General features: G+C 36.5%; 1 protein-coding gene across 2 annotated transcripts in view; it reads left to right on the top strand.

Moving 5' to 3' along the window:
• The window catches only part of arhgap42a (Rho GTPase activating protein 42a), a 415,782-nt gene extending 392,582 nt beyond the window's left edge, over positions 1–23,200 (top strand). For both annotated transcript variants that reach the window (XM_039744345.1, XM_039744346.1), the window contains 3 exons: positions 3,820–3,882; positions 19,287–19,366; positions 20,662–23,200. In XM_039744345.1, the coding sequence (XP_039600279.1) occupies positions 3,820–3,882; positions 19,287–19,366; positions 20,662–20,750 (232 nt within the window). In that variant the 3' untranslated portion in view covers positions 20,751–23,200. The remainder of the gene's footprint in view (positions 1–3,819; positions 3,883–19,286; positions 19,367–20,661) is intronic.
• The last annotated feature ends 941 nt before the right edge of the window (positions 23,201–24,141 follow it).

Below are 24,141 nucleotides of genomic sequence, written 5' to 3'. Positions count from 1 at the left end.
TTGTAAATGGTGTGTCTGGTGACATGATGCATTTTTTAAAACAAGCTGGATCACACTTAATAGCCTAAATATTACATTTACACGAATAGGTTAAAAATATTAGAAATCAGTATATTCTCAATGTAGTAATACTATGTAGTAATAATAGTCAGTTGACTTCTCATGGGTCGACCAACTGATTTGAAGGCCTGCAAGCCAGAGGGCTTCTCTGAGCTTATATTAATTTAATGGGGGCCCTTTTTTCAGTAGTCACTCCCCTGGTGGGTTTTTTTTTCTGTTGATAGAAATGGTTGAAGTTTGCTAGAAATTTTTAAACTACAAACAAAATAATTTAAACATTTTTTTGTTACCAACAATAAGCTAATTTCATTATTTTTAAATTTCAGTTTTTTGTTTTTTTTTGTAGATTTATTTACACTATGTACAGATTTTCCATTTTTGACTCCAGTAGTCCAGTTGCATGTGGTATGCGTAGAAGCACAGTGTGGAACATTGCAGTCTCTGCAGCAGTATATGGTTTCCCTCCTCTGCTTGTGTGGCAAACACACTACATATCTCTTATGAAGATCCTTTTTTAGTGGCAGTTGGTGAATTTATCTCTGGGGAATTTCTTCCTGAAAACTGTAGGTGTGAGTCAAGTTTTGAGCAGATTCCAGATGCCTTGGAAGTTGTTCCTCCGTATTTATTGAACAACCAGTAAACGAGATCTAAACAGAACTTCAGATGATTGTCTTTTCCTCCTTGCTTCCTATAGATTACATAAGAGTTGGAAACACATAAGTCAAGAAGGTGTCGGAATATCTTTTGATAGTATTTTTTCATTCTCTTCCTCGCCGTACTGTACGTCACCATTTACTGATCCGAAAGATCAACTCCTCCCATGGAGTCATTGTACTCAAACAATGGCAAGAAGTTTCTCCTTTGAGTTCCCTTTCCTGTCCCACACTGTCTTCATGCTAGCATCATAGATGCTTCTCAGCATGCAAACATCTCTCCTATCCTTCCACTTCAAAGCCATCAACTTATTACTGAATGCAGTGGCAACTTCTACCGATGTAATTTTTTTTTTTTTGTCATTCTGTTTCATTTTAATGTTCCTACCGTGCCGGGTTCCATTAAATTCAAAAATTCATACAGCTCGGGACTGCTGTAGTAATTGCCTAGTCCTTTCAGATAACTCTGATTCTGTAGCTTCTCCGCAAGTGTTAGCACAATTCGCAACGGTTTTGTAAAATTATGCACATCAACCCCTCTTACATCGTTTACAAGTTCCGTATCTTTTCCCATGTTCTTCATCATCATTTTCCGCACATATCCACTTTTTGCCTCACAAAACTTATAGGATTCCATCCCAAAACGTGATCTTTTTTTCGGAATGCATACCTTCCACCCTAGACAGCCTTTCCATAGTAGTAAACTTTCATCGATCGAAAGATCTCCCTATGGAATGTAACTTCCAGAAAATTTTCGAATGCTGCGGTCAGAGAAAGGCTTGATTTTATACATCTTGGGAGAAACTGGTCCTGCGTCACGATATGCTTCATTATCAAATAATGGGTAACACAAGTCTAATTGCTACACAGACAGAACAAATCTCAAAAAAGAAACTTATAAAGCACCAAAACACGCCAAACTGCTAATTGAGTTACCACTCGCAAAACAAGAGCAGTAATCAAAAAAATTTTAAATGTTCAAAACACGCTTGTAACTTGATAAAAACTGCCAAGGTACACTGCTGAAAGACAGTTGTGCGTCCATTAAAAAGAAATGCCAAAACTAAATCCTTTTCCCTTAGAAATGTGACTGAGGGCAAGTGAAAGAAAAGGTACCGTTAGGGGTTCTTTGGTCTCGAAACTACCATAAAATTTTCACCCAAGTAAAGGATGTCTGTACTTCTGCCACAATGACCACTGAGTTAAAATAAATCGCACTAGGCAGCAGAACCAAGCAGAGCATAGATCTGAAGGAATTGCGTCCATAAACACATTCCCCGAGGAGGGAAAATCTTTTTATTAACCACGTCGATTCAGCATCGTCTTTGGAGTGTGTCTAAAGATGTACTTCCCATTAAAGGGGTTAACCACAAGCATGCTTTTGAATTGGAGCAGCTTTGCATGTGCCCAAAGCCACTGTGGGAAGGAAAAAAACAGAAAACCAAGTTTAAGAGTTTGCCGGCAAAGAATTTGTGCGGATATAAAGAAGGGTGAAAACACTGAGTGAAAGTAGGTGAAAGTTCACCACTCAGCTTTCCAGAAAGGTGAGCGAGCAGCTGGCTCAGTACGGTTCTGATCACGTGCAAGGAAAGTTGGAGGTTTAAAATAATGAAACTGCACCTGAACAGAAGAGAATGTAGGGTGCATGACTCAATGCTGTGCTATTGGAGTGCCCAGGAAGACGTGAGTAAGGATCGGCTAGGCAAGAGGGCTAGCTGCATAAAACTGAAGTGCTTGTGTTTTGATCGGTCTTTGGGCTTGCAGATGCTTCTTTACTGGTGAGTTGGTGGAGCAGAGAGGAGAGTACTTAAGTGTGCATATATTAGAGAGGACAGTTTACTTCCGATTTGTATTTATTTTTGGATGGAAGTAATCTGTGGTTGTGGGTGCTCAATTTTTTCTTTCACTTTCTGTTTTTGATTATTTTTTTTCCATCCTTCATGAACTGTCTGTTGAAGAAGAAGGTGGAAGAAAAGGCTTTTTTTGTTGTTGTTGGATTTTCTCATCACTTTTGGCTTTGGAGTCACTGCAATTATTGTACATAGCACCTGCACTTATTTGTCTTGTTTTTGTTAATGATCATTTTTGGGAAATTATAAGCTTTTTAGGTTTCCCTGTAACTGATTTCAAATACTGTAGTTGGTTTGGCTATAATAAAAACACAAGAAAAATGGGAGAGACTGTGTCTTGGCACTACCTAAATAATTTGAAAGTAATCTTTGTTGATTGGTGAGTACACTAGAGAAAGCAAAGTCATTACAATTTAACAGAAACATGGAAAATGTAGTTTAATGTAAATAAATGCAATGTATGGGATTCCTCTGGGCTTCCTCCCACAGTCCAAAGACATGTAGGTTAGGTGCATTGGCGATCCTAAATTGTCCCTAGTGTGTGCTTGTGTGTGTGTGTGTGTGTGTGTGTGTGCCCTGCGGAGGCCTGGCACTCTGCCTGGGATTCGTTCCTGCCTTGCACCCTGTGTTGGCTGGGATTGGCTCCAGCAGACCCCCGTGACCTTGTGTTAGGATATAGCAGGTTGGATTATAGATGGATGGATGGAGGCTTCATTAAATAAGGGTTTATAATTATGAAGGAATTTAGTAAGGATGTTAACATTGTTGTAGATATTTCACTACATTTTTCACTGATTAATCTAATTCTGAAGGTCATACTGTTATCTTGGTCAATGTTTTCCAAATTATCTCACTTTGTTTCCATAAAGAGAAATCCCAAGGCTAACTGAATGAATGACATGTTTGCCAGCACTTTCTATAATCCTTAATTTGTTTAGTATTTCCTTAATACTGGCCTGTTCTTTTTATACATGAAAACAGCATTCAAATGACAGAATCTTTTTAGAAATTGTTTGCCATTCATAATATAAACATAGTTCAAAGTGGATTGTGAGAGAAAAAAAATAAAGGCTTTTTATAAATTAGTGCGTCAAATAATTTTCTGGTTTATGTATTTTTTTTACACATCTAGATGTGAACCTTTTTTTATGTCATAGTTTTCAGAGAAAAATACTGCGACAAAATGCAGAAAGTAGCACATATCTACCTATAAATATACATACTTGAAAATAACTGAATCTTTGGTTTTTTTTCAGTGTCGCAGCTAGAGCAATGATGTTTGAAAATGCCAGTGTCACAAAACAAGGCTCTGATGGAAGGTAATGTAATGAAATGTTCTTATTTTTAATTAGCAAAACTTTTATTGTCATATTAATAATAGTTAACACGGTTGCTTGCATTTTAGTTTGAATACAGTTTTAATTGTTTTCCGTTACATTCTTTAAAACAGGAATTACGTAACCCTAAATATTTGCATTCCACTGAACCTGTCTGAGAATTTAAAAACTCAAAAGGGTTAATTTGAGGCATTTTGTAGAGACTCCGACACTTGGTTATCTCCTACATGTACAGTACACCTGTGACCACATATAAGCACTAACCCAACTTACACTGCTGTTGTGAGCCTGATCAAAAGATTCTTAACATAAACAGTAGTCAGACTGAAAAATCATGTTACCAGTTTAAAAAATAATAATTCTAAAAGTCAAAAAAGAAATTGATAGTAGTAAATAAATAATAAACTTAGGCCCAAGATGAAGAACCCCAAGCACCTCCTTTTGAGTGAGTAGTGACATTAGAGGATAGGTGTATTGTCACATCACCAATAGTATAGAAACTGAGAAAGTACAAAGGCAAACCTGAAAAAAGAACATGGAGCTGGAACCAGAGTCATAACATGATAATAAGTCCTTCTCCCAGAAAGACGGACGCATCTGCAGCCTTACACATCAGACTAGAAAGATATCTCAGATGAAGGTTTCAAAGCAAGAGACATATTGTCACTTTTCAAAGACACAGATGACACATACAATAAAGGAGACAAACAAAACCATAAGAAAATTTGAAAGACAACAGATGTTCGTAGGCAACATGTACTTGTGTGGAAACATTTCACTAATGATGTTATAAAGATTAATACACCATGAAAATAAATTTTAAGTTTTTTGTGGATAACTGGGGGTGGCAATTGCTGTGAATCCCACAGTATGCTATTATCTTGATATTTGGGTCACAGTAAAATTTCAAAATATTATGCACTATGATTCTTATCTCCAATATATGGTTTCCTTTATAGTTGCTTGTAGTTAAAGTTCAAATAATATATAAGAAAAAAAGTGTTAAGAAAAATTATTGACTCAATTCAACCAATTTGTTTAATTGTGAAATTGTATTTTAAGCTAAGACTGGGATTACTCAGTCATAATTCAGAACACACGCATTTGTACATCATCTAAATTTAGCAACTGCATTGGTGAGTCCCTGTGAGTTACACCTTTATATCTGTAGTAGGACTGTCAAAAAATAATTAACATAAAGTGTTTCTTATTAAAATATTCTTTGAATTCACCCAAATTTGCAATTAAAAATATTGGGGCTACATACATGTAACTCTACTGTATTCTCCGGCAAATTATTAAACAAACTATCACAACATAACAGGGTTGAAACTATCCACTTCTCAAATTTTGTGCAAAATAAAGAGAACAACCGGTCATTAAGGGTTAGGGTCCAAAAGCCCTGTTTAATCTCCAGTTAAATAAATAAATAGACCAAACAGCTGAAAAGAGAGTTATTGCAATTTTCAACCAGAAATTTGTAAACTGCTGTTGCGAGAGCTGACTTCTAAGTTAGCAAGTTCCAAAATGAATGTTGACTTCCATTTGGTTGGTGTTTTAAGTAGCAGTGAGGGTGGGGCTAAAGTCGTCATAACTGTAGTGACGTCAGAGGTCATCCCAAGTGTTCTCTTTCATTCTAGTATAGGAAATGGAACAGAGGCTAGCACTGGTTTCGTGGTTTCTTCTCTCTTTGTTTCCCTGACATAAACCCAAGAGACATCCCTACACTAGTGTGTGTGTGACACTTGATAAAAGTTCAGATTTAATTTATCATGCAAAGTAAGAATTTTTTTCATCTTCATTGATCCATACATAGAGATGAACCTACGTCAACCAGGACAGAAGCAAATAAAGCATGCATAGGGCACTTGGCATCACTGTATCTCAATGAGATCTCTTCCTTCATTGATTTCTCTTTGATCACATCCATCATAACCTGGAGTTTATTTTTTTATTTTAGTTTTTTATTTCTTTATTCATTTATTTTAGTTTCTCCTTGGCTGTAAAAATAAATTAAGCTTCATTATGGGTGTTTTGGAGGTCAAGGAATATGGTTGTCACATTAGCTTTTGAATCTGACATATGTTTAGAAGTAAATATGTTCCTCTGTGGCGCCATCTTGTTTTAATTATAAGAGCCGCTATCTTGAGCACCCATAGTTAAGGACACATTCCAGAATACTAGGCGATATTTTCTGAAGTTGCACCAAGTGACATATTCAGCATAACAACTTACAAGCTGGCAACACGAAGCATACATTCTGTACATTTTTGGATATAACACCCACCTCTACCACTAACCATACCCTCAAATGCAATAGATTAGAGATGTAGTATGTTCTTTATAAGGACTGCTTATAAATAACCAAAAACATCAAGCTTAAAATCTGAAAGGCAGATATCTTATGAGTGACCAAAAACCTAAAATTAGGATTCACAAAAGAACAACAAGAGAAACCAGAAACAAAATTATTAAATTATGTAGACTTTCAAATAGGGAGCATCCCCTCGGGGATTAATACAACATACCAAAAGATACCCAGTACCTGATTAATATATGAAAAAACATCATCTTGGCAGTAGCTCAGTAGTAAAAAAAAATTGCATTTTCTAAATTTTGCATGACTGCTTATTTTCTGTTGGTAAACTGAACTTAAGAGATCAGAAATTTTAATTCAAAGATATACACACTTTGAATTTCTAATAGAAATCTATATATATAATGCAAAGTTGACTGACACATTCACTCACTTACTTACTCATCAACAAAAACACACTTTCCCTTTTAGTTGAAAAGCTGAAATTTAGCAGGATGGTCAAAGTCTGCAGGTATCTGCTAGGAAAGGGCAGTTCAATATCTAAATTTAGTGGTAAAAACCCATCTGTAATAGAAAACTAGAACTCCCAAAATCTCAAAAATGCTTGAGGGATTTGGTTGAAATTCAGTATCATTATTGGAATAAAGAAAATTAGCCAATATGTGTTTATTTATTTGTTGATAAAGTACTTATTTGTTGATATGCATTAATATTATTCTAACTTAACATGCACTGCACTAAGAGTGTGTTTTACGCAAACAAAGGATGGAGCAGAAGCGACTAATGGCCCTCACGAACAGCACCACTAACCAATAGGGTGGACAGACAAGTGAAGTCATAGTAATGTCCTAAACAGAAAAAAAAGATATAATCATGCTATGAAATTCAAAGTGAAAATTCTGAGAAGTTCAAGGAAGATATAAAGTTCAGTGATTATCAATTGTGTTTTATGCTGTTGACTACCAGCACTATTAGATGCATACTGGGACTTGTCTTGGTTATTCGTTGTGCTCAGTTGACTTCCAGCTCTCAGTGGCTCTAAAAACCAACTCCCTCTCCACCCCTGCTCTTTGAATGCGCGACTTAAAGAATTAAGAGAGAACTCCCAGCAAAACCCCACTCTGCTGTAAACTCCAAGAGAGAAACATCAGTCTTAGATAGTTATGCTTGAATTTCAAAAGAGGAAATGCTTTGTGCTTCTTGCTGTTTACGTTAATACATCAGTGTAAAACACAGAGTAGCAGCACTTACGTATATACTTCACGCACTGCTTTGCATATGCATTCACAGCAGTGGATTTTAAAGGGGGACTACATACTTCTAATGAAAAACACAAAAAGAGTTGTGGTGTATACAAATAAAAAATGACATCTAATAACTATAATAATATATAGCCAAGTTTTACATTATTCCTACTGATTACCCGTTTCAATTAAAAAAAATACTCAACAAAAGCCAAGTCACCAGGAATAGCAAAAAACAGCAGGAATTGACCTAATGCAAAAATGTCTTACTCATGAACAATTGTGCATAGCATGTTCAAGAGTAAGAACCTCCTGTGACTTAATAATATGATTATAATTACTTTTTATTTGACTGATACCTTTAAACAAAGCAGCCTACAACATTTCAAACACAATTGGTTACATTTCTTTGGTTTTTACAATTGGAGAACAGGTAGCTGAAGTGACTTGCTCTGGGTCACACTGTTATCAATAACAGGATATGAACCCACAACCTCAGGGTTTGAACTCCAAAGTCTAAGGATTTGGTCTCATCCATTGTGAGAGATGGACATCTGAGATTGTGCTCTGCTGGCAGTGGTGTTATTCAGCTTTTTTAATATTTACATGACATCCTGTTTTTAATCAGTCCGAGAGCAATCAATTGCAAGTATATTAAAAACGCGAGCATGAGACCAAGGGATCAGAAAGATAAGAAAAAGGTAGCTAAAGTTTCATCAAAATCTAAGCTGGCACAAGTTTACGACATGGCCTGCCACAGAGCTGAGCAAGGAGAGATGGGCGAAGGAATGGATCTGCCAGGACCTCATAATGCAGCAATCTGCTCCAGCTGATAGTAAAAATGGGAGTTAACCGAGAGTGGCGGGCAATGAAAACTCGCCAATCTCTGGCGGTATATTAGAACTGAGTATGGCCTCTCTATCCCTGTTGCCAACTACAACCAACTCCCCCTGTGAGTCAACAACATCAGCTCCAATGGGAAACGAAACTCTGTCTTCGGGATACGAAACTCCATCTTCGGAGTACGGAGAAGATGGAAGCGAACTATGTGCACTGAAGGTACTGATTACTATACTAGGGGTAAAAATACATGATGCAAAGAAGGATATTAAGGAGAATATACACAACAGAACAGACAGCATGCTTTAGGAAATAAAAAATATCCTAATCGAAGGTCTCACTGAAAACCATAAAAATCCATCTCCAGTGTAATTCATAGCTGAACTATTTTCTAAAACAATTGGAAAGAACTTTAAATTGGAAAGTGAGATCTCCTCAGCTTATTGCATACGTGGCTCAAATGCTTCAAAACCAAGAAGCCCAACTGTCCAATTCAACAAAATATGGATTAACACTAGAATTACCAGAGCCTACAAAAAAACTTGTAGATAGGGCCCACCTTAAATCCCATCACACCTCTCCATCAGCATATTTTGTCCTGTAAATGTGCTGATAAAGACAAGCAGCAAGCAGCCTGCTATTCCATCCCCCCACCGCCACAGAACGTGCACAACGTTCTCTCAGCTCATGCCTTGATTGATTATCTGGAGTGAAGTGCTGGAGTTTTAGAGTGGAAATAATAGATCATTATTTGGAACACATGCATTTCATGTGTGTTCTGTTTCAACAATAATCTGTGTAAATTCGTTGTTAAAACAGAAACGTTTTTCATATTTTAGTAGTAACTGACAAAATGTTGGCATAAACTATATAATATAATAAGCCTGAAGTCTAAAGATCAAATAAACACTTTCACAAAAGGTTCAAGGATAAGACCACAGCTTCCATGGTGTAGCGGTAAGATATAACTTGTAATCAAGAGTCCCGGTTCGATCCCAACTGCCTCCTATATTTGCCGTTTTCAGTAGTGAGCTGCTCTTATTGTTAATATTATACAGTACACACATACATTTGGTTTGCATCTGTAATAGACGGTGTAAATTTATAGTACTTCTTTTGTACTCCAGGACATGCAGAGGAAAGAATAGTACAGAGAGGTCAGTTCAGCGCTATATGCAATCATCAGATTCAAATGTTAACAGTTCACACACATGCAAGGACCGTCCTTCCTACATTTACGACGCGTGTACCTGTTGCAATGCGCACACTTCTCTCTTAATAAGTATTTATTTCTCCTTAATAAGTAAGGACCAATTTCAATTACAAAGATATTGAATTGGCCAAATTTTTCACTTTATCTATATAAAGAAAACTAGAGGTGTAGGAATCTTAATACATAAAACAATCTAATTTGTAGTATCACATGTACTATCTGATCCTGAGGGGTGATATGTAATGGTGAAGGATAATTTATTTAAAGTAATTTAAAACAATTTTGATAAATACTGTATCTATGCACTTAATTTTATAATAGAGCGTTCATCCAAGATGTTTTTGTACCAATTTCCAATATGAACACTCATAAAATTATAATGGCTGGAGACTTTAACTGTGTTTTAAATCCAGACCTGGATAGGTCTTCAATTACAATGTCTATAACATCTAATACCACAAAAAGCAGTCACAGAGTTTGTAATGGATCATAACTTATAAGACCCTTAGAGAGTCTTAAATCCAAACTGAAGAGCAAATTCCTTCTTCTCACCAGTACATCACAGTTACTCAATAATTGGTTATTGCTTTATTAATAACTAGCGAAATACCCGCGCTTTGCAGTGGAGAAGTAGTGTGTTAAAGAAGTTATGAAAAAGAAAAGGAAACATTTTAAAAATAACGTAACATGATTATCAATGTAATTGTTTTGTCACTGTTATGAGTGTTGCTGTCATCAAGGATTTGATTATCATTATTTTTTTTAATCAGGTTCGTATTTGGAGGACGTGTTGTGTTCGAGTTACATTCCGTTTTTGTCATCAATTGTAAAGATAACAGGTTTCATTCATCGAAGTGTTAACTACCCAAATCGCTACTTGTGAATCTAGGATGTTTAACAGGCATTCCCGGTATTAACTTGTGGATTTGCCTGCGAATATTTAGTGGCAGCGTCTCTATGAACTTGTGGATTTGCCTGCAAGTATTTAGCGGCAGCATCTCTATTAAGTTGTGGATTTGCCTGCGAGTATATAGCGACAGCGTGTCTATTAACATGGATTTTTCTGTGAGTATTTGGAGGCAGCGTCACAAAGTTGTTTTCATCTAGCTGCATAAGAAAATGTACCACAACGTCTGACATGCCTCCTTTTTACTGTTTTCTCACAGTTTGGATTGCTGCTGTCATAATTGGTTTGAGTTTCATGGTTTTTTTCAATTATGTTAGTATTTGCAGGACTTGTGTTGAAGTGACATTCGGCATCTGTTAAGCGTTGTAAGCATACAACCAGCTTCATCGATAACTTCGCATCCAGCTTGGAAGATTTTTAAGAGGCATTGGCGGTTCTCCAAATGTGTAAAATATTTGGCCATTTCGGTACACTTGAAAGCGACAACCAAACAATTCAGCGGCAGCCATCAACTCACATGCAGAACAATAGGTGAAGAGCTTAAGCATTTCACTCTTATAGTGCCCCTGTGTAGTATAATTATCTCCTGTACCGTCATCAGTCCACACCTTGAACCTGTCCCAGTCATTCAATACATAAGACACAATGTTCCTCCAGATATCAAGATTGAGCCTGATATGGCCGTGCAATATGTAACACAGAGAATGGAAAAGGCAGGCGGCATCTCCGGGCATGGAAACCACTCAGTAAGTGACAGTTCTTTGATCGCTGGTGATCACCTCGACATGTTAGACATGTTAATGGGGGTACGGTTGGAACGATAAACGGTACCTGAACAGTAAACTAAGTCTAAAATACCTACACAATAACTATAATCACAATAAATGAACAATAAAACAGTGGTGAAGCCGTGGATTAAATAAAAAGTCTTCAGTTATCAGCAGGGAGACGTGAATACCGTGGCGAACCAAGGAAGGGAATGAAGAGACCGGAGCGGACGGCCTTATATGGGCAGGCAGTCAATTACGTGGGAGGCGTGGGGATGGAGGATGCAATATAGGCAGGCAGCCAACTACATGGGAGGCGTGGTGATGGGGGACGCAACGCCGCCTCACACGGCGACCGAGCTGCAGGCTATGGACGTATATATGTACGTAAGTAGGATTCAATTATGACCGTTATGCGTAGAATTTCAAAATGGAACCTGCTTAACTTTTGTAAGTAACCTGTAAGGAATGAGCCTGCCAAATTTCAGCCTTCTACCTACACGGGAAGTTGGAGAATTAGTGATGAGTGAGTGAGTGAGTCAGTCAGTCAGTCAGTCAGTGAGGGCTTTGCCTTTTATTAATATAGATAATTTATGCCCACTATCAAATCTTGCAAGTACAACATTATAGCTATCTCCGATCAAGCCCCGCTGATCTTATAGCTTGAATGACAATGCCTTACACACTCATTTCATAGCTGATGTCTTAACCCCCTGTCATTAGCGGATAAAAACTTTACAGAATTCATCTCTAAACAAATTTATTAGACAAATGCATATTCAACCGCCTATGTGGGAATATACTGGAAAACTCTGAAGGCTTTTTTAAGAAGACAGATTATTTCATATCTTTCCCATAAAAATAAATTGTAGACCAAGAAGACAACAGAGTTAATCAACGAAATTACCAAAATAGATCAAAAATAACATTGAACATTGAAATATCTTCGTAGTACATGTTTAATTATTCTATCCTTCACGACAGTCCCAGTGAAGAATATAGATTATTTAAATGAAGTTAAAGTTTTATCTGTGTAATATAATAAACATATTTTGCTGCATTTCATCTTAAAAATGATATCTTCATCATATGTAAATACGCGCTTTATAAAGTGGCTCAGGTTGTGCATTATTATAACTGTAGTTCAAGTTTACAGTGGGGTGATTGTACTTATAAGTACAAACAGTTCTACAAGGAGCAATTAATTAAGTGCGTTTAAAGTTCTTGGGATAAAACTGTTTCTGAACAGCGAGGTCCGTACAGGAATGGCTTTGAAACGTTTTGCCGTGGCTGAGGTAGCGTGTGCTTGAAGCTGTATACCGATAATTCTCTTTCTGATCAGCTGCTGCTGTGATTCACACTCAGATACAGTGATATAAATACTCCGAGTGGTGCAGTGTGGTGTTATGGGTCCACAGCTCGTTGAGCAAAAGCCATTCGTTTTAAATTAATGATCGCGGCTTAGCGAGGGGACATTGGGCCATAGTGGGCCGCGGGACGATCCGTAGGGTGTGGGCATTTCTCACCTAGTGCGCAGATGAGGAACTGCCCACATTCGTGATTGTCCCGTGGCTAATGCTGCAGCTGCTGTGGCCCGCGTCATTTTAAAAATGCGCGAGGCGGCTGAGAGAGGGAAAGATCTGAGGATGAAAAAAAGATCGAGATCAGGAAAGAAAGGAAAAGAGGATGGAGGTTACAGGGAGTGAGGAAGCAGGCGGTTCAGGAGAGACAGACACGCAGTGTGTGCGTGTGGTGAGCGCGCAATCGAGCGCTCGAGGGCAGCTGTGAGGAAGCTGGGTGTTAGGCCGACACCCAGGCGTTTGAGTTGATGTTGCTCCCGCTGAGCGACCATGTAGCGGGAGTGACCAGGTGAAAGCGACGAGCCGCAGAAGGCCGCGGAAAGGCAGCGGAAGTCGGGAGGCTTGGTGGTGGAGTCCCCAATGTGTGCGTCCTGGCCATTGGTGGAAACTAAGTCTCGGGGACCGGGATGAGTGCCAGACCGAAACCAGGGATCGGGAGGTCTCCAGTCTCGCGTGTGTGTAAGAGGAGAGCAGCTGCAGAGAACGTCTTGCCTGCTGCTAAGCCCAAACGGGATAAGCAGTTGAGACGCTACCAGAAAAGCACTGGACTTGTTGTTTTAAGAACTGCTTCCTAAAGAAGATTTTAACCTCTGGTTTTTAAGGATTATGTTTTTCTATTGGTTTTAACCTCCACCTTTTATTGGATTATTTATTTATTGAATTTTGAAACTACTGCACTATTTATGAACACTGTTTTGTTTTGATGGACAGTTTTAAATAAAAGCACTATTCACTTTTTGCACCACCCCTTGTTCAATTGTTTATTTGCCTTCACTGACTAGCTCAATCGGTTTCATTATCGACGGTGTTGGGTTCAAGGGTTCCCAAACAGCAATGGGAGCGTGGAGCCAGATCCCACATTGTCACATGCAGTGAGAGTAATATGGAAAAAGATGATCTGCTGTGGCAACTCCTAACGTGAGCAGCTGAAAGAAGAAGGTGCAGTGAGAGTAACAACGCTAAAGCAGTTATGGTATTTGGAATACTATGGCTGTTCCCTGGACCGTTATATTGTTACAAGTTAATTACAATCAGATGCATTACACTAATAAACAATATGCGGTTAGTTTCAGTGTATTTATAAAGCCGCGTCAGGAAAATAAGGTGTAACCACACAGGAACAGTAGCACTGCTTTGACGCTGGGTGCCGCCAGTCTGCAAAACCGAGCGGAGAACTTGTGTACGACAAGGTATGAGGTACCGTGGAAAAGTGCGTGGCTTTACACCAAGTGTAGGTTTTATACATCGCAATTTGAACGTGGAAAAGTTCTTACAAAAACATTTCTGTGCGTACGCACCATTTATACATGAGGCCCCTGGTCTGCAATAGAAATACAGTCTTGCTGTACTTCTTTATATGCCTTGCATTGTGCCCTAGTAAATACAAAGTATCGTCAATATACCAACAATCCAAGTGTAATTCAATTGCCCAGAATATAGAACCAATGCAGGAAGCACTTCAAGGCAGCAGAGCTTTTATGTGTTGTACCTCTGTATGACGATTACCTTTTTCTACCCTCTCATACCCACCCAGTATTTAATGTTTGGAAATTGTCCAGGATTAAATCACTTAGAAAATTGTATACGGATAGTGTCTTTGCATCTTATGAACAATTACGATTTATATATAATTTCCCATCAACACGATTTTTCCAGTAGTTTCAAATCCTACCCAATTTTTCACACCTCCCACCCATTCCTATTCCAGAAGAAATGTTGACCAGTCTTGAAGACTGAGAGAGCGTCTCACTAATATATAAAAACATATTAAAGTCCCTTCCTTTCAGAGATCCCAGGGTACAGTGGGGAAAGGATCCTTCACTTAATATCTCAGAAAAGGAGTGAAAGGTCACCATGCATAGAATACACTCTAGCTCCATATGCAAAGCATTTAATCATTCAACTAATACTCTTTTATCAATCACATTTATCTCATTTAAAATTGTCCTTAATTTATCCAGGCAAGATCAGACCTGTGAGTGTTGCAATCTATGTCCAGTCTCACTGGGCCACATGTTTTGAAGCGCACAAAATTAACATCATTCTGGACAAAAATGTTTGAATCTCTATCAGACAGCCTTGGTGTCACAATCACTTGTAATCCATTAAACAGCTGTGTTTGGTGTACTCTCTGATGGGCTTAAAGTGGAGAAGGACAAATTGATTGTAATTGCTTATACCGCAATACTAGCACAAAGACTTATCTTGCTTAACTGGAAGAATCTCAAACCACCTGTTTTCAGGCAGTGGGCAAGTAATGTTCTATACTATTTGATATTAGAAAAAAAAATCTAATTCTCACTTAGAGGATATGTTCAAAACTTTATTAAAATATGGCAAGATCTAATTAATAACATTTTAGAATAAGCATTTATATTGGGGAAAAGGACATTCTCTCTTCTTTGTTGTTTTTAAAGATTTGCTCTTGCTGTTGGTTCTCCTTTCTTTCTTTGTTTTTGGGGCTGAATTCTTTTTTGTTAAGTTCGATTTGATCGTATGCAATGTTATTTTCTTCAAATAAAATTAAAACAAAAAGAAAAAGAATTCCAAAGTCTTAACTACCATGCCACTCTGCCTGCCAATAATATTATTTAGCCATTTGTAATTAAAGTAAGGAATATTATATACAGTATCACGCATATATGCCAGAGGAGTACCTTCTGGGCTTACCTAAGGTATGTGATACCCCGCCAGGGCAAGAGGGGACACTGTTGCTAACAGTGTCACCTGGTTTCAACTAACTACTGTATTTCCCATCCAGTCAGAGAACTATATAAACCCGACACACCCCGAATGTTGGCATCTCCTTTGGACCTGGGCTGCCAAAGCACGGAACTCCAAATGACAGACTAGCTCCTGAGGGTAACCTATTTTAAGAAGCCAAGAAAGCTATTGATGTTTGATCTAGTTTGCATTGTTGTGTGCCTCTCTTGTTTGAGAACTTACATTTAAAATGCCTGACCCGGCTAACATCCCAACACTTCTTGGGATTCACCCTGTGTTCCTTCCACCTGTCTAGAACAGAAAAGCATTTAGTTGCATAGTATTACTGATAGACCCGATTAACTAATGGCACTATAAATGATGCCTACTGTTTTATGAAATTTCCAGGGCAAAGCTGGGTAACACAGCTAATTATCTCTAAAATAAAATCATATAACCTCAACACAAACTTAGTAAAGGTATTAATGACATCTGTGACAGAAGGTAATGTCTTTTTAAGACAAAATGAACTGTGTTAGAATATCAAAGAGCATTAAAGCTAGAGTGTAAAGTTATGTTTACGACCAGCATAACAGAGAGATTAAAAAGATGGGCCATTGTTCTGATATGTGCTCTGGAACTATTTGCTTGGTGTCTCAGGCACTTTTCTATTTGAATACAAAGAAAGATGATGCTCTTTGGTAAACATTTCATTCAGGGTGAAAAAAGTGAAGAAAATTAATAATATACAGTTTAGTGAAGAGAAAATAAGAAAGAAAGGAAAATGTATTGGTTGAAGTGTAAAGGGAACCTTCAGCAGTATAAGAACAATAGAAATCATGTGTTTACAAACTATTGGAAATCATAGTATATGGAAATGTTTAGAAAATCAGGTGTTTACAGCCCAATGAAGCCCTAATGATTTACTGTAGGTACAAGAGAACTAAATAATTGTAAAGGGTTTATAGCAAATTCAGTGTTTAGAAGGGAGAAGAATGAAACATATTTATTTAGTAAAACAGAATGATATTAATTAACATAAAAGGAGAGAGAAATCTTAGTATTTGGTTCTGTTATTCCGGTTCTGACTCTGTCACTCCTTCTTTTAAGATTCTGGTCTGCATTTTCTAGTCAGGATAGATTTATTTCCTTTTCACCTTGGCATTTTGATATGTAATAGTTTAAGTTCTCCAACAGTTTAGCTATCTTGTTATGAAAGATTTGATGGCTACTGACATTTCAAAGGAATCTAAAATATGAGCTTGTTTAGCTTCCAGTTTCCTAAACCTAACTGAAGAAATGAACAAACAGTTTTGTAGCCAATAAAGGAAAATTTCATCTTTGTTTTCTATTTGACTACACAGGAGCAAAACCTTTACATTAAGATGCATCTTTACTTACATTTTGCCACCAGAAATAACACTGAATTGATTCAATAGTTTTCTTAACACCCGAATGTGCTTATGAATTATGTCCTTCTTAGAAAACTAAAAGGACAAATGGTTGTGGGCGCAAGCTGAACGTCTAGAGAACTATTCAACAGAGGTAGTTCTGCTTGACAGGCTTCTTTCATAGAATCTTTCACATTAACAGAAAAATAAGCACATGCTTTTTCAGAATATCTTCAGAGTGGATTGAAATGGACAAAGAAAATGTGACATCAAAAGAAAATAGTAATACACCACAGAACAATACTTGCTTAGTAACCCCAGTCTTAGCAAGACTATTGCATACCCTTTTAAATGGATCTTCTACTGCCTTTCAGTGATGTAACCTCTTCTATAACTTAGACTTAAATTCAGGGACAGCTCTACCATTGACACAAATTAGGAGGTTGTTTATTGCAGCACTTCACTTACTAGCAATGTATGGTCTTAACCTTTTAATCCCGAGAAGCCCCACTTGTGGGACACTGCCATGTTTCAAAGTACATTGCAATAAACTCACAACTGTGTCATGGTTTCAACTGTCATACCTGGACTCGGTCTGCTGCATACTCTCTCTGTGTTATTTGTCTGAACAGTGCTCTTCCAATTTCAACTTTGTGAACTGGCGACATTTCTTAGCATCCCTGTGAGTACTGTTATGCCGTACCCGTGCCACTTGAAATCTCACATGGGAGCCCCCTGACAATCTTTGATCAAATGTCCATTTGTCATGCTGCTTATAATTTCATGGGGGTCTGCTCTTCTATTATACCTTCCAACTTCTGCTTTTTTGCTCAAATACTAGTGTATTGACATAAAAAATAAAAAACAACCACTTGTGATTTGTTCCAACTTCCAGCACTGTTTTTGATTTTGCTATTTTTCCTCAAGCATGCAAGACATGTGCTGTTTAGGTTGATTTGACACTCTACAACAGCCAATGTGTGAATGGTTTAGGGCTGTGTGTGTGTGTGTGAGTGTGACTAGCTCTGGGGTTCTTTTCAGGACTGTTTCTGCATTGTGCCAAGGGCTGCCAGGAGAGGCACAGGATGAAGTTCGTATGAAAATGTATATATGTACTTACCTCATTGCAAATGTGAACTGCAAAAAAAAAACAATACAAAATAAATAAATAAATGAATAACAAACTACACTTCCGTAGGGCAACTGCATCAGAATACAGGAGATAGTGAGTGAATTGTAGCATAAAAACCCCAGCCTTGTGTACAAAATGTAATGTTTTTTTGTGCCGAGTGGTAAACAGAAACTGTTTGAGAGATTGATATCTAGTGTGTGAGTGTGTGTGTGTGCGTGTATGTTGCTACATATAGATACTGTAAAACTTGTTTTGAGAGATTGTTTAGGTGCAAGAGACTAAATGGTTCCAAAAAAGGGCAGGAAAATGTTTCCAAAAGGAAAACTGTGTTAACTTGGCAAAAAAGAAAAAGCTGACAGATTGGTGCACGAAAGAAAATGGATTCCAGGGCAGTACGTCGTAAAATGTCTTGTTATGTACTGTAAAATCCAGTTTTTTTGAGGCGAAATCCCTAAAACACCTAATTTGTTTGTGTTTTATTTAGTTGATATTAGTGTAGTATTTATTCATATGATACTTTAATAATTTGGAGTGTTGTACTCACTGTTCTTTAGACATTTGCAGCTCCTTTATTACATAAGCACAGTTATGGCCATTCATTTTTGGGTTTGTACTTTAGGTGCAGTAATGCCAAAAATCCCTTAGTGCATTACATCTGCTGACCTACATGCACAAGTCCTTTATAGGTTGTCTGCCAAATCGTAGACTGCACTATGCTTGACCTTAAAGGGTCTCTCTTAACTGAAAATGTTTCTTTATTGTCGTCAGTTGACAGTAGTTTTGTTGTAGTACTCTAAACTTTTTCAGTAAGTTTATTTATCTCATTTTCCATCCATTTTTCTACATTTGGTTGAAGCAGATTATGAATTCATACACATATTTTTCATTCTGTTTCTTTGTTTATTTTGCAAAAATGGTGCTTTACCATTGCAAGCGATTTAGGAAGAATGGTTTATGTGTCTGTTATGACTCCTGACAATATCTAAAGCAATGCTCCATCCAAAAATTATATTTTGTCATATGTTTCTTACACAGAATCGCTTGTATTGATGGCTGAGAAAAAAAAATTAACCTCATTTTATTCATTGAGAAGTAAGATAACAAACTTTCTTTTAGAATGGGAGCCTATGGTCACCACAGGATGGCTGTTTGTTCTGCCATCCTGTTCCTGTCATGAAAAAATAAGTGCACAGTCAGTTTCTCCATTGTAATGTTTATCTGTATACTATGTTTTAACTTGTGTTTGTGATACACATGTTTATATTTATTTTTATTTTTTTTCTTTAATTTAGACAAGCAAGAGCAATGTATTCATGTAAAGCAGAGCACAGCCATGAACTGAGCTTCCCCCAGGGGGCAGTGTTTTCTAATGGTAAGTGACACTTAAATATTTTTTGAAAAGCGATGTTCAAATCCAGTAAACAAGATGAGTTTTTTTCTGATGGATATTGGTCTACCTAAACAGTATTTCAAAGGTCCATTTTTACATTCAAAAGTATATTTCCTTATTTTTATTCTCAGTTGGAGAATGGCATTTTTAAATGTATTGGCATAGTAGGACAGACTCATGAACCCTGTGTTCCCCAGAACCCTGTAGAGTACTGACAAAAACTAAAAGTAGGTCAAGACCATGATGCAATCGAATGTAAATACATGCTGAAAAATGCAATAAAGTACTATTACATTTAAAAGGAGAATGATACTAGTGCTAATGTTTTTAATTTTCTAAAGCAGCTGACAACAGAGGATACAAGGTGGTCCTTAATTATACTCCAAGAATAGACTAAGGGGGCAAATTGTGACTCACAGACAGAGAATTCTGTAATAAATTCTGTCTCATAAGATACATTACAATGAATCATTTATTTTCAAACTGCTCACCAGAAATCATTTAAGCAAATGATTTGTAACATTAACACAACAGTTTGGAGAGAATTTGGTTTGGATACAACAACATAAGTTTCAGTTTTGTTAATTCGGCCATTAGTCATAATTCATACAACAGTTGTAATGTAAGTTATTTTTTTCATATGGAATTGTAAATTTTGTTATGATTAAATAGAATTGTTCAACAGGCCTGCAAATTATTAGTGAAAAACCAATGATATAAAGCAAGGTTTATCACTTCTTTGACCTGTAGTCATTGTGTTATGAATAATAACATACACAATGAAACAGATAACTAATTCCAGTATGTACTAGAGATGCTTAAAAAAACAGAACCACTATTAAAATTGAGTGGCCCAATGATCAGTCAGTCAGTCAGTCATTTTCTAACCTGCTTAGTCCTGAACAGGGTTGCGGGGGTCTGCTGGAGCCTATGCTATCTAACATAGGGCACAAGGCATGACAAACCCTGGACTGGCCCCCCAAAAATAATAACTTAGCCTTTACCATTCCATCTTAGCAGGCTGTCTTTTTATATGAGTAAAAATTGTTACAGTGGTTTTATTAAAGGAATGACGGCAGACATCAAAAGTGAAAGAAACAGAATTTCATAGAACATATCAGGCAGCAGGAAAATTATACTGAAAAAGAAAAACATAAAACAGTAGTGCAAAACTATGCAAAATAAAAGACCTTGTTATTTCACGTGTGAAGACTATTAATTTGATTTTATTGCTGCCTTGTTTCGTAACTGATACTATTCCTATTCTCTTTACACAGTGTACCCCTCAGTAGAGCCTGGGTGGCTGCAAGCAACATATGAAGGCAAAACTGGGCTTATTCCAGAAAACTATGTGATTTACCTCTAAATTATGAGGGACTGGCACAATTTCTTCATGGTATCCATGGTTACAAAAAAACTGTACAGCCGTTATGTGGGATTATCTTTCCATTGTAGGTGCTTGTGCCTGTAGCATATGTACATTGTAGACGAGAAATTATAATTGAAACTTCACGTGAAACAAAGAATTCTCTACTGTAGATTGTACATAGAAAGTAAGAGGTCCTTCCTCAGAGAAGTCCTGTTATGAATAACAAGCTAAATCTGAATTCAGTAGGGTGCTAACTATGCCACTTCTGCTTCATGGTTTTGCTGTGCCCAAAAAATATACAATCACTAAGACTAGTTTTAAACTGAGCGGCCTAGTCGCATTTTTTGAATCCCATCAAAAAATTTTAGACATTTTTTATAGACTTGAGGATGCTGAATCCAAATCTGGTAACAAAACACATCAATCACATCCTGTGTTTGAGAAATTAAAGGTTTAAAATGAAAGAACACTATTTTAAGGGAAAACAATATTTTTAAAAAGAATTCATTAGGCTTTATAAAGTATAAATTTTACATAGAATTGTTTTTATTATAATTGCTACTTACAAAGAGTAGTCAGTTGGTAGTTTTTCCCTCGTATAATCTTCTGTTAATGGTGTTAATGGTGGAATGACCAACAGACGTCTGCTAACATACAGTAGACTTGCTCCACTTTCCACTGTAACATCTCTTCACTTGAATGACATCCAGTTTGAACCTCTCCCCATGTTCATCATAAACCATTCTGTATATTATCCCAATGAAACTGTAGGAAATGCATCTTTAAAGGTATCCTGCACCTGAGTGCTGGGTAGGTAGGAAGAGAGAAGCTCCTCACAAGTCCTTTGTGGTTTTTTACCTTCGTATTTCCAAGAAAATCATGGCATGTGCTTTTTTTTTTTTTTCAAAAGGAAAGCTGTGTGTACTTTTACAGTTTAATTACCTGTTACTTTGTCCTGACAATCGCTGGATCAACTTGATATTTCTGTAAAAAAAACATTTACACAACAATTTTCTCTCTCTTTTGTACAATTAAAAGGCATCTATCTAACTTTCTAAATATTCATTCATGGCTATTTTAAAGGTATAAGAAGAGGAAAAAAAAATACTGACTGAGAGCAAAAAATGTACAGGAAATGTTTGATTTTGAGTTGTTTCTACCTCAACTAACGTTAAAGAATGAGGGAGACATTTTTTAGAAATTAAATGTTTTGTTTTTTTTCAAAGAGATTGTTTCTCACTTAATCCAACATCCAATATATGGTAAAGAAACACGCGTTTCAGAAATAGATTCGGAACTATCGATCTAATCTATAAAGCACATTGATTTTTTTGCATGTTCAGGAGGTTCATGTTTCCATATCCACTTTAAAGTGTTAATATTTCGTGGCAGCTTTCAGTCGACAAAACACCTGCCTAGAATTGCATTGCTTCCTTGGGACAGATAAATAAACAGATAAATTCTATTTTTCCTGATGTCATTGTGATGTACAGTAGCTAGTTGACTCAAAAAGTGAAAGAAATGTATAAACAATGTGTTCTTTTTATTTAGAAATGATAAAGTTTTTGCTGCTTATATTTATTGTTATTATATTTTAAAACATGAATCAGAAATGGCAGTTACGGTACATAAAAGTGTTCAATTAAGAGTCAGATAAAAATTGTAATGCAACGTTAATTATCAGTATTTATAAAGCAAATTTATGTCTGCTTTGCGTCTGAAAAGTGGTTGTGAGTGCAATTTTTAATACTCCAGTGGTACGCTGTATTTTGAATGTTATTTTCTGCAGATGTGCAACAGTGCCTTACTAATAATAACAAGATTAAAATAATAAGCAAACTGTGGATTTACATTCCAAAGAGTTTATCAATAACAGAATAAAACATCCTTTTATAATTGTTTTTATTATATTATTGTCAATGTCCGGCTGCACTTCAATTTTTGTGTTTTTTTGTTTTTTTTTTCGGGGAGCCCAGTCTCTAGCTGGCAATGAGCCAAAGGTGTTCCACAAAACAGCTTATTCCAAGTTTTTTTTTTTCATTTCAGATTTTCTATCATTACAAATCACATCTGCTTTATTGATGGTAAAAAATAACTTCTTTAACTTCTTTTTCCAAACAATAATAAAAACAAGTCGTGGAATGCTTTGCAGTGAATTGAAATACTGTACAAGGCTGTCTGTGCCTTGAAGTAACCGAATTGATGCTTGAGACTGCCAACTTTAATATAATGTGTAAAAATATTCATATTTGAGAAAGATGGCACTTTTTATTTATCTACTCCCACGTCAATTTACATTCATGGTACACTGGTGTACTGTAATTATTTGTTTGTAATTAATTACGTTAGATCTTAGACTATCAATGTTAAGATATACTTTGAAAAAGTGAAGTGTTGTATTTAACTTCTTTATTGTAATACCACTGTATTTTAAGTACTTGCTGTTTTTTAAACAAAATGTAAAATATGTTAAAATGTAATGGCAGTGTCATAGTAATAAAAGATTTTTGCAAGAAATTGGCATTTGCATTTATTGAGCTTGTTACACTTCCCAAGCAAATCAAAATCACTGATGGCAAGTTGACAGATAAACAAGCCTATGGTTACATAGTTAACTATGATAAAATGGAAGCTTCCAGCATTCTTGACAAAGTGTCTCTCTGGTCAGCGTTCTGTTTATTTGTCTGGTTTAGGTGAACTAACAAGTATGAGAGAGATAGTTCAAAAGACTCCAAAAGTGGAAATAAATGTAATAAAAGCGAAACCAGTTTCACATCTGAATGCAGTAACAAAAGAATGAATATTCTTAGCCTTTAATTATTCAAACATTTTTTGAGAATCCCTTGTCTACACTGTCTTAGAGATGCAATTAAAACAATAGTGCTTATTTAATTTTTCATTAAATTCTATTAGTAATTTACAGATCCAATTCACCTTTGTGCCCGTTAAAACAGAATTGGAAACTGGCAAGTTCACAATTATTTCAACTTTACTGTTATCCTCTTACAGCCTTTAATATATGTTATAACTTGTGACATATGAGATTCAGTTTTTGTTTAGAGCTTAGTTCAGAGTTTTAGTTGTTTGGAAAAGATGAGTGCTGTTTGAATTAGTGGGAATAATAACTGTAGGAAAGGAATACACTGCTTTGACTGTATTTATCGAGCCCTCTCTAAAACCGCTTAACGTATATGACCTTATATGGTGGACATGCTGGCTGGGATTATGTCAGAACTTACCTCCATGATGTGACTAAGTTGAGATGCTGATATGCCATTTGGTAAAGCCAAACAAATCCTGTTTGGTCTGAATTGATTAATTTCTGAATTACCCGCTGAAGTTTTCTTGCCAGATATTTAGCCAATAACTTTTTGTCTTTGTTTATTGA

This window comes from Polypterus senegalus, chromosome 2 (genome assembly GCF_016835505.1).
Source record: "Polypterus senegalus isolate Bchr_013 chromosome 2, ASM1683550v1, whole genome shotgun sequence".
In the NCBI taxonomy this organism is placed as follows: Eukaryota; Metazoa; Chordata; class Cladistia; order Polypteriformes; family Polypteridae; genus Polypterus; species Polypterus senegalus.
This window is presented reverse-complemented; position numbering and strand designations above follow the sequence as displayed.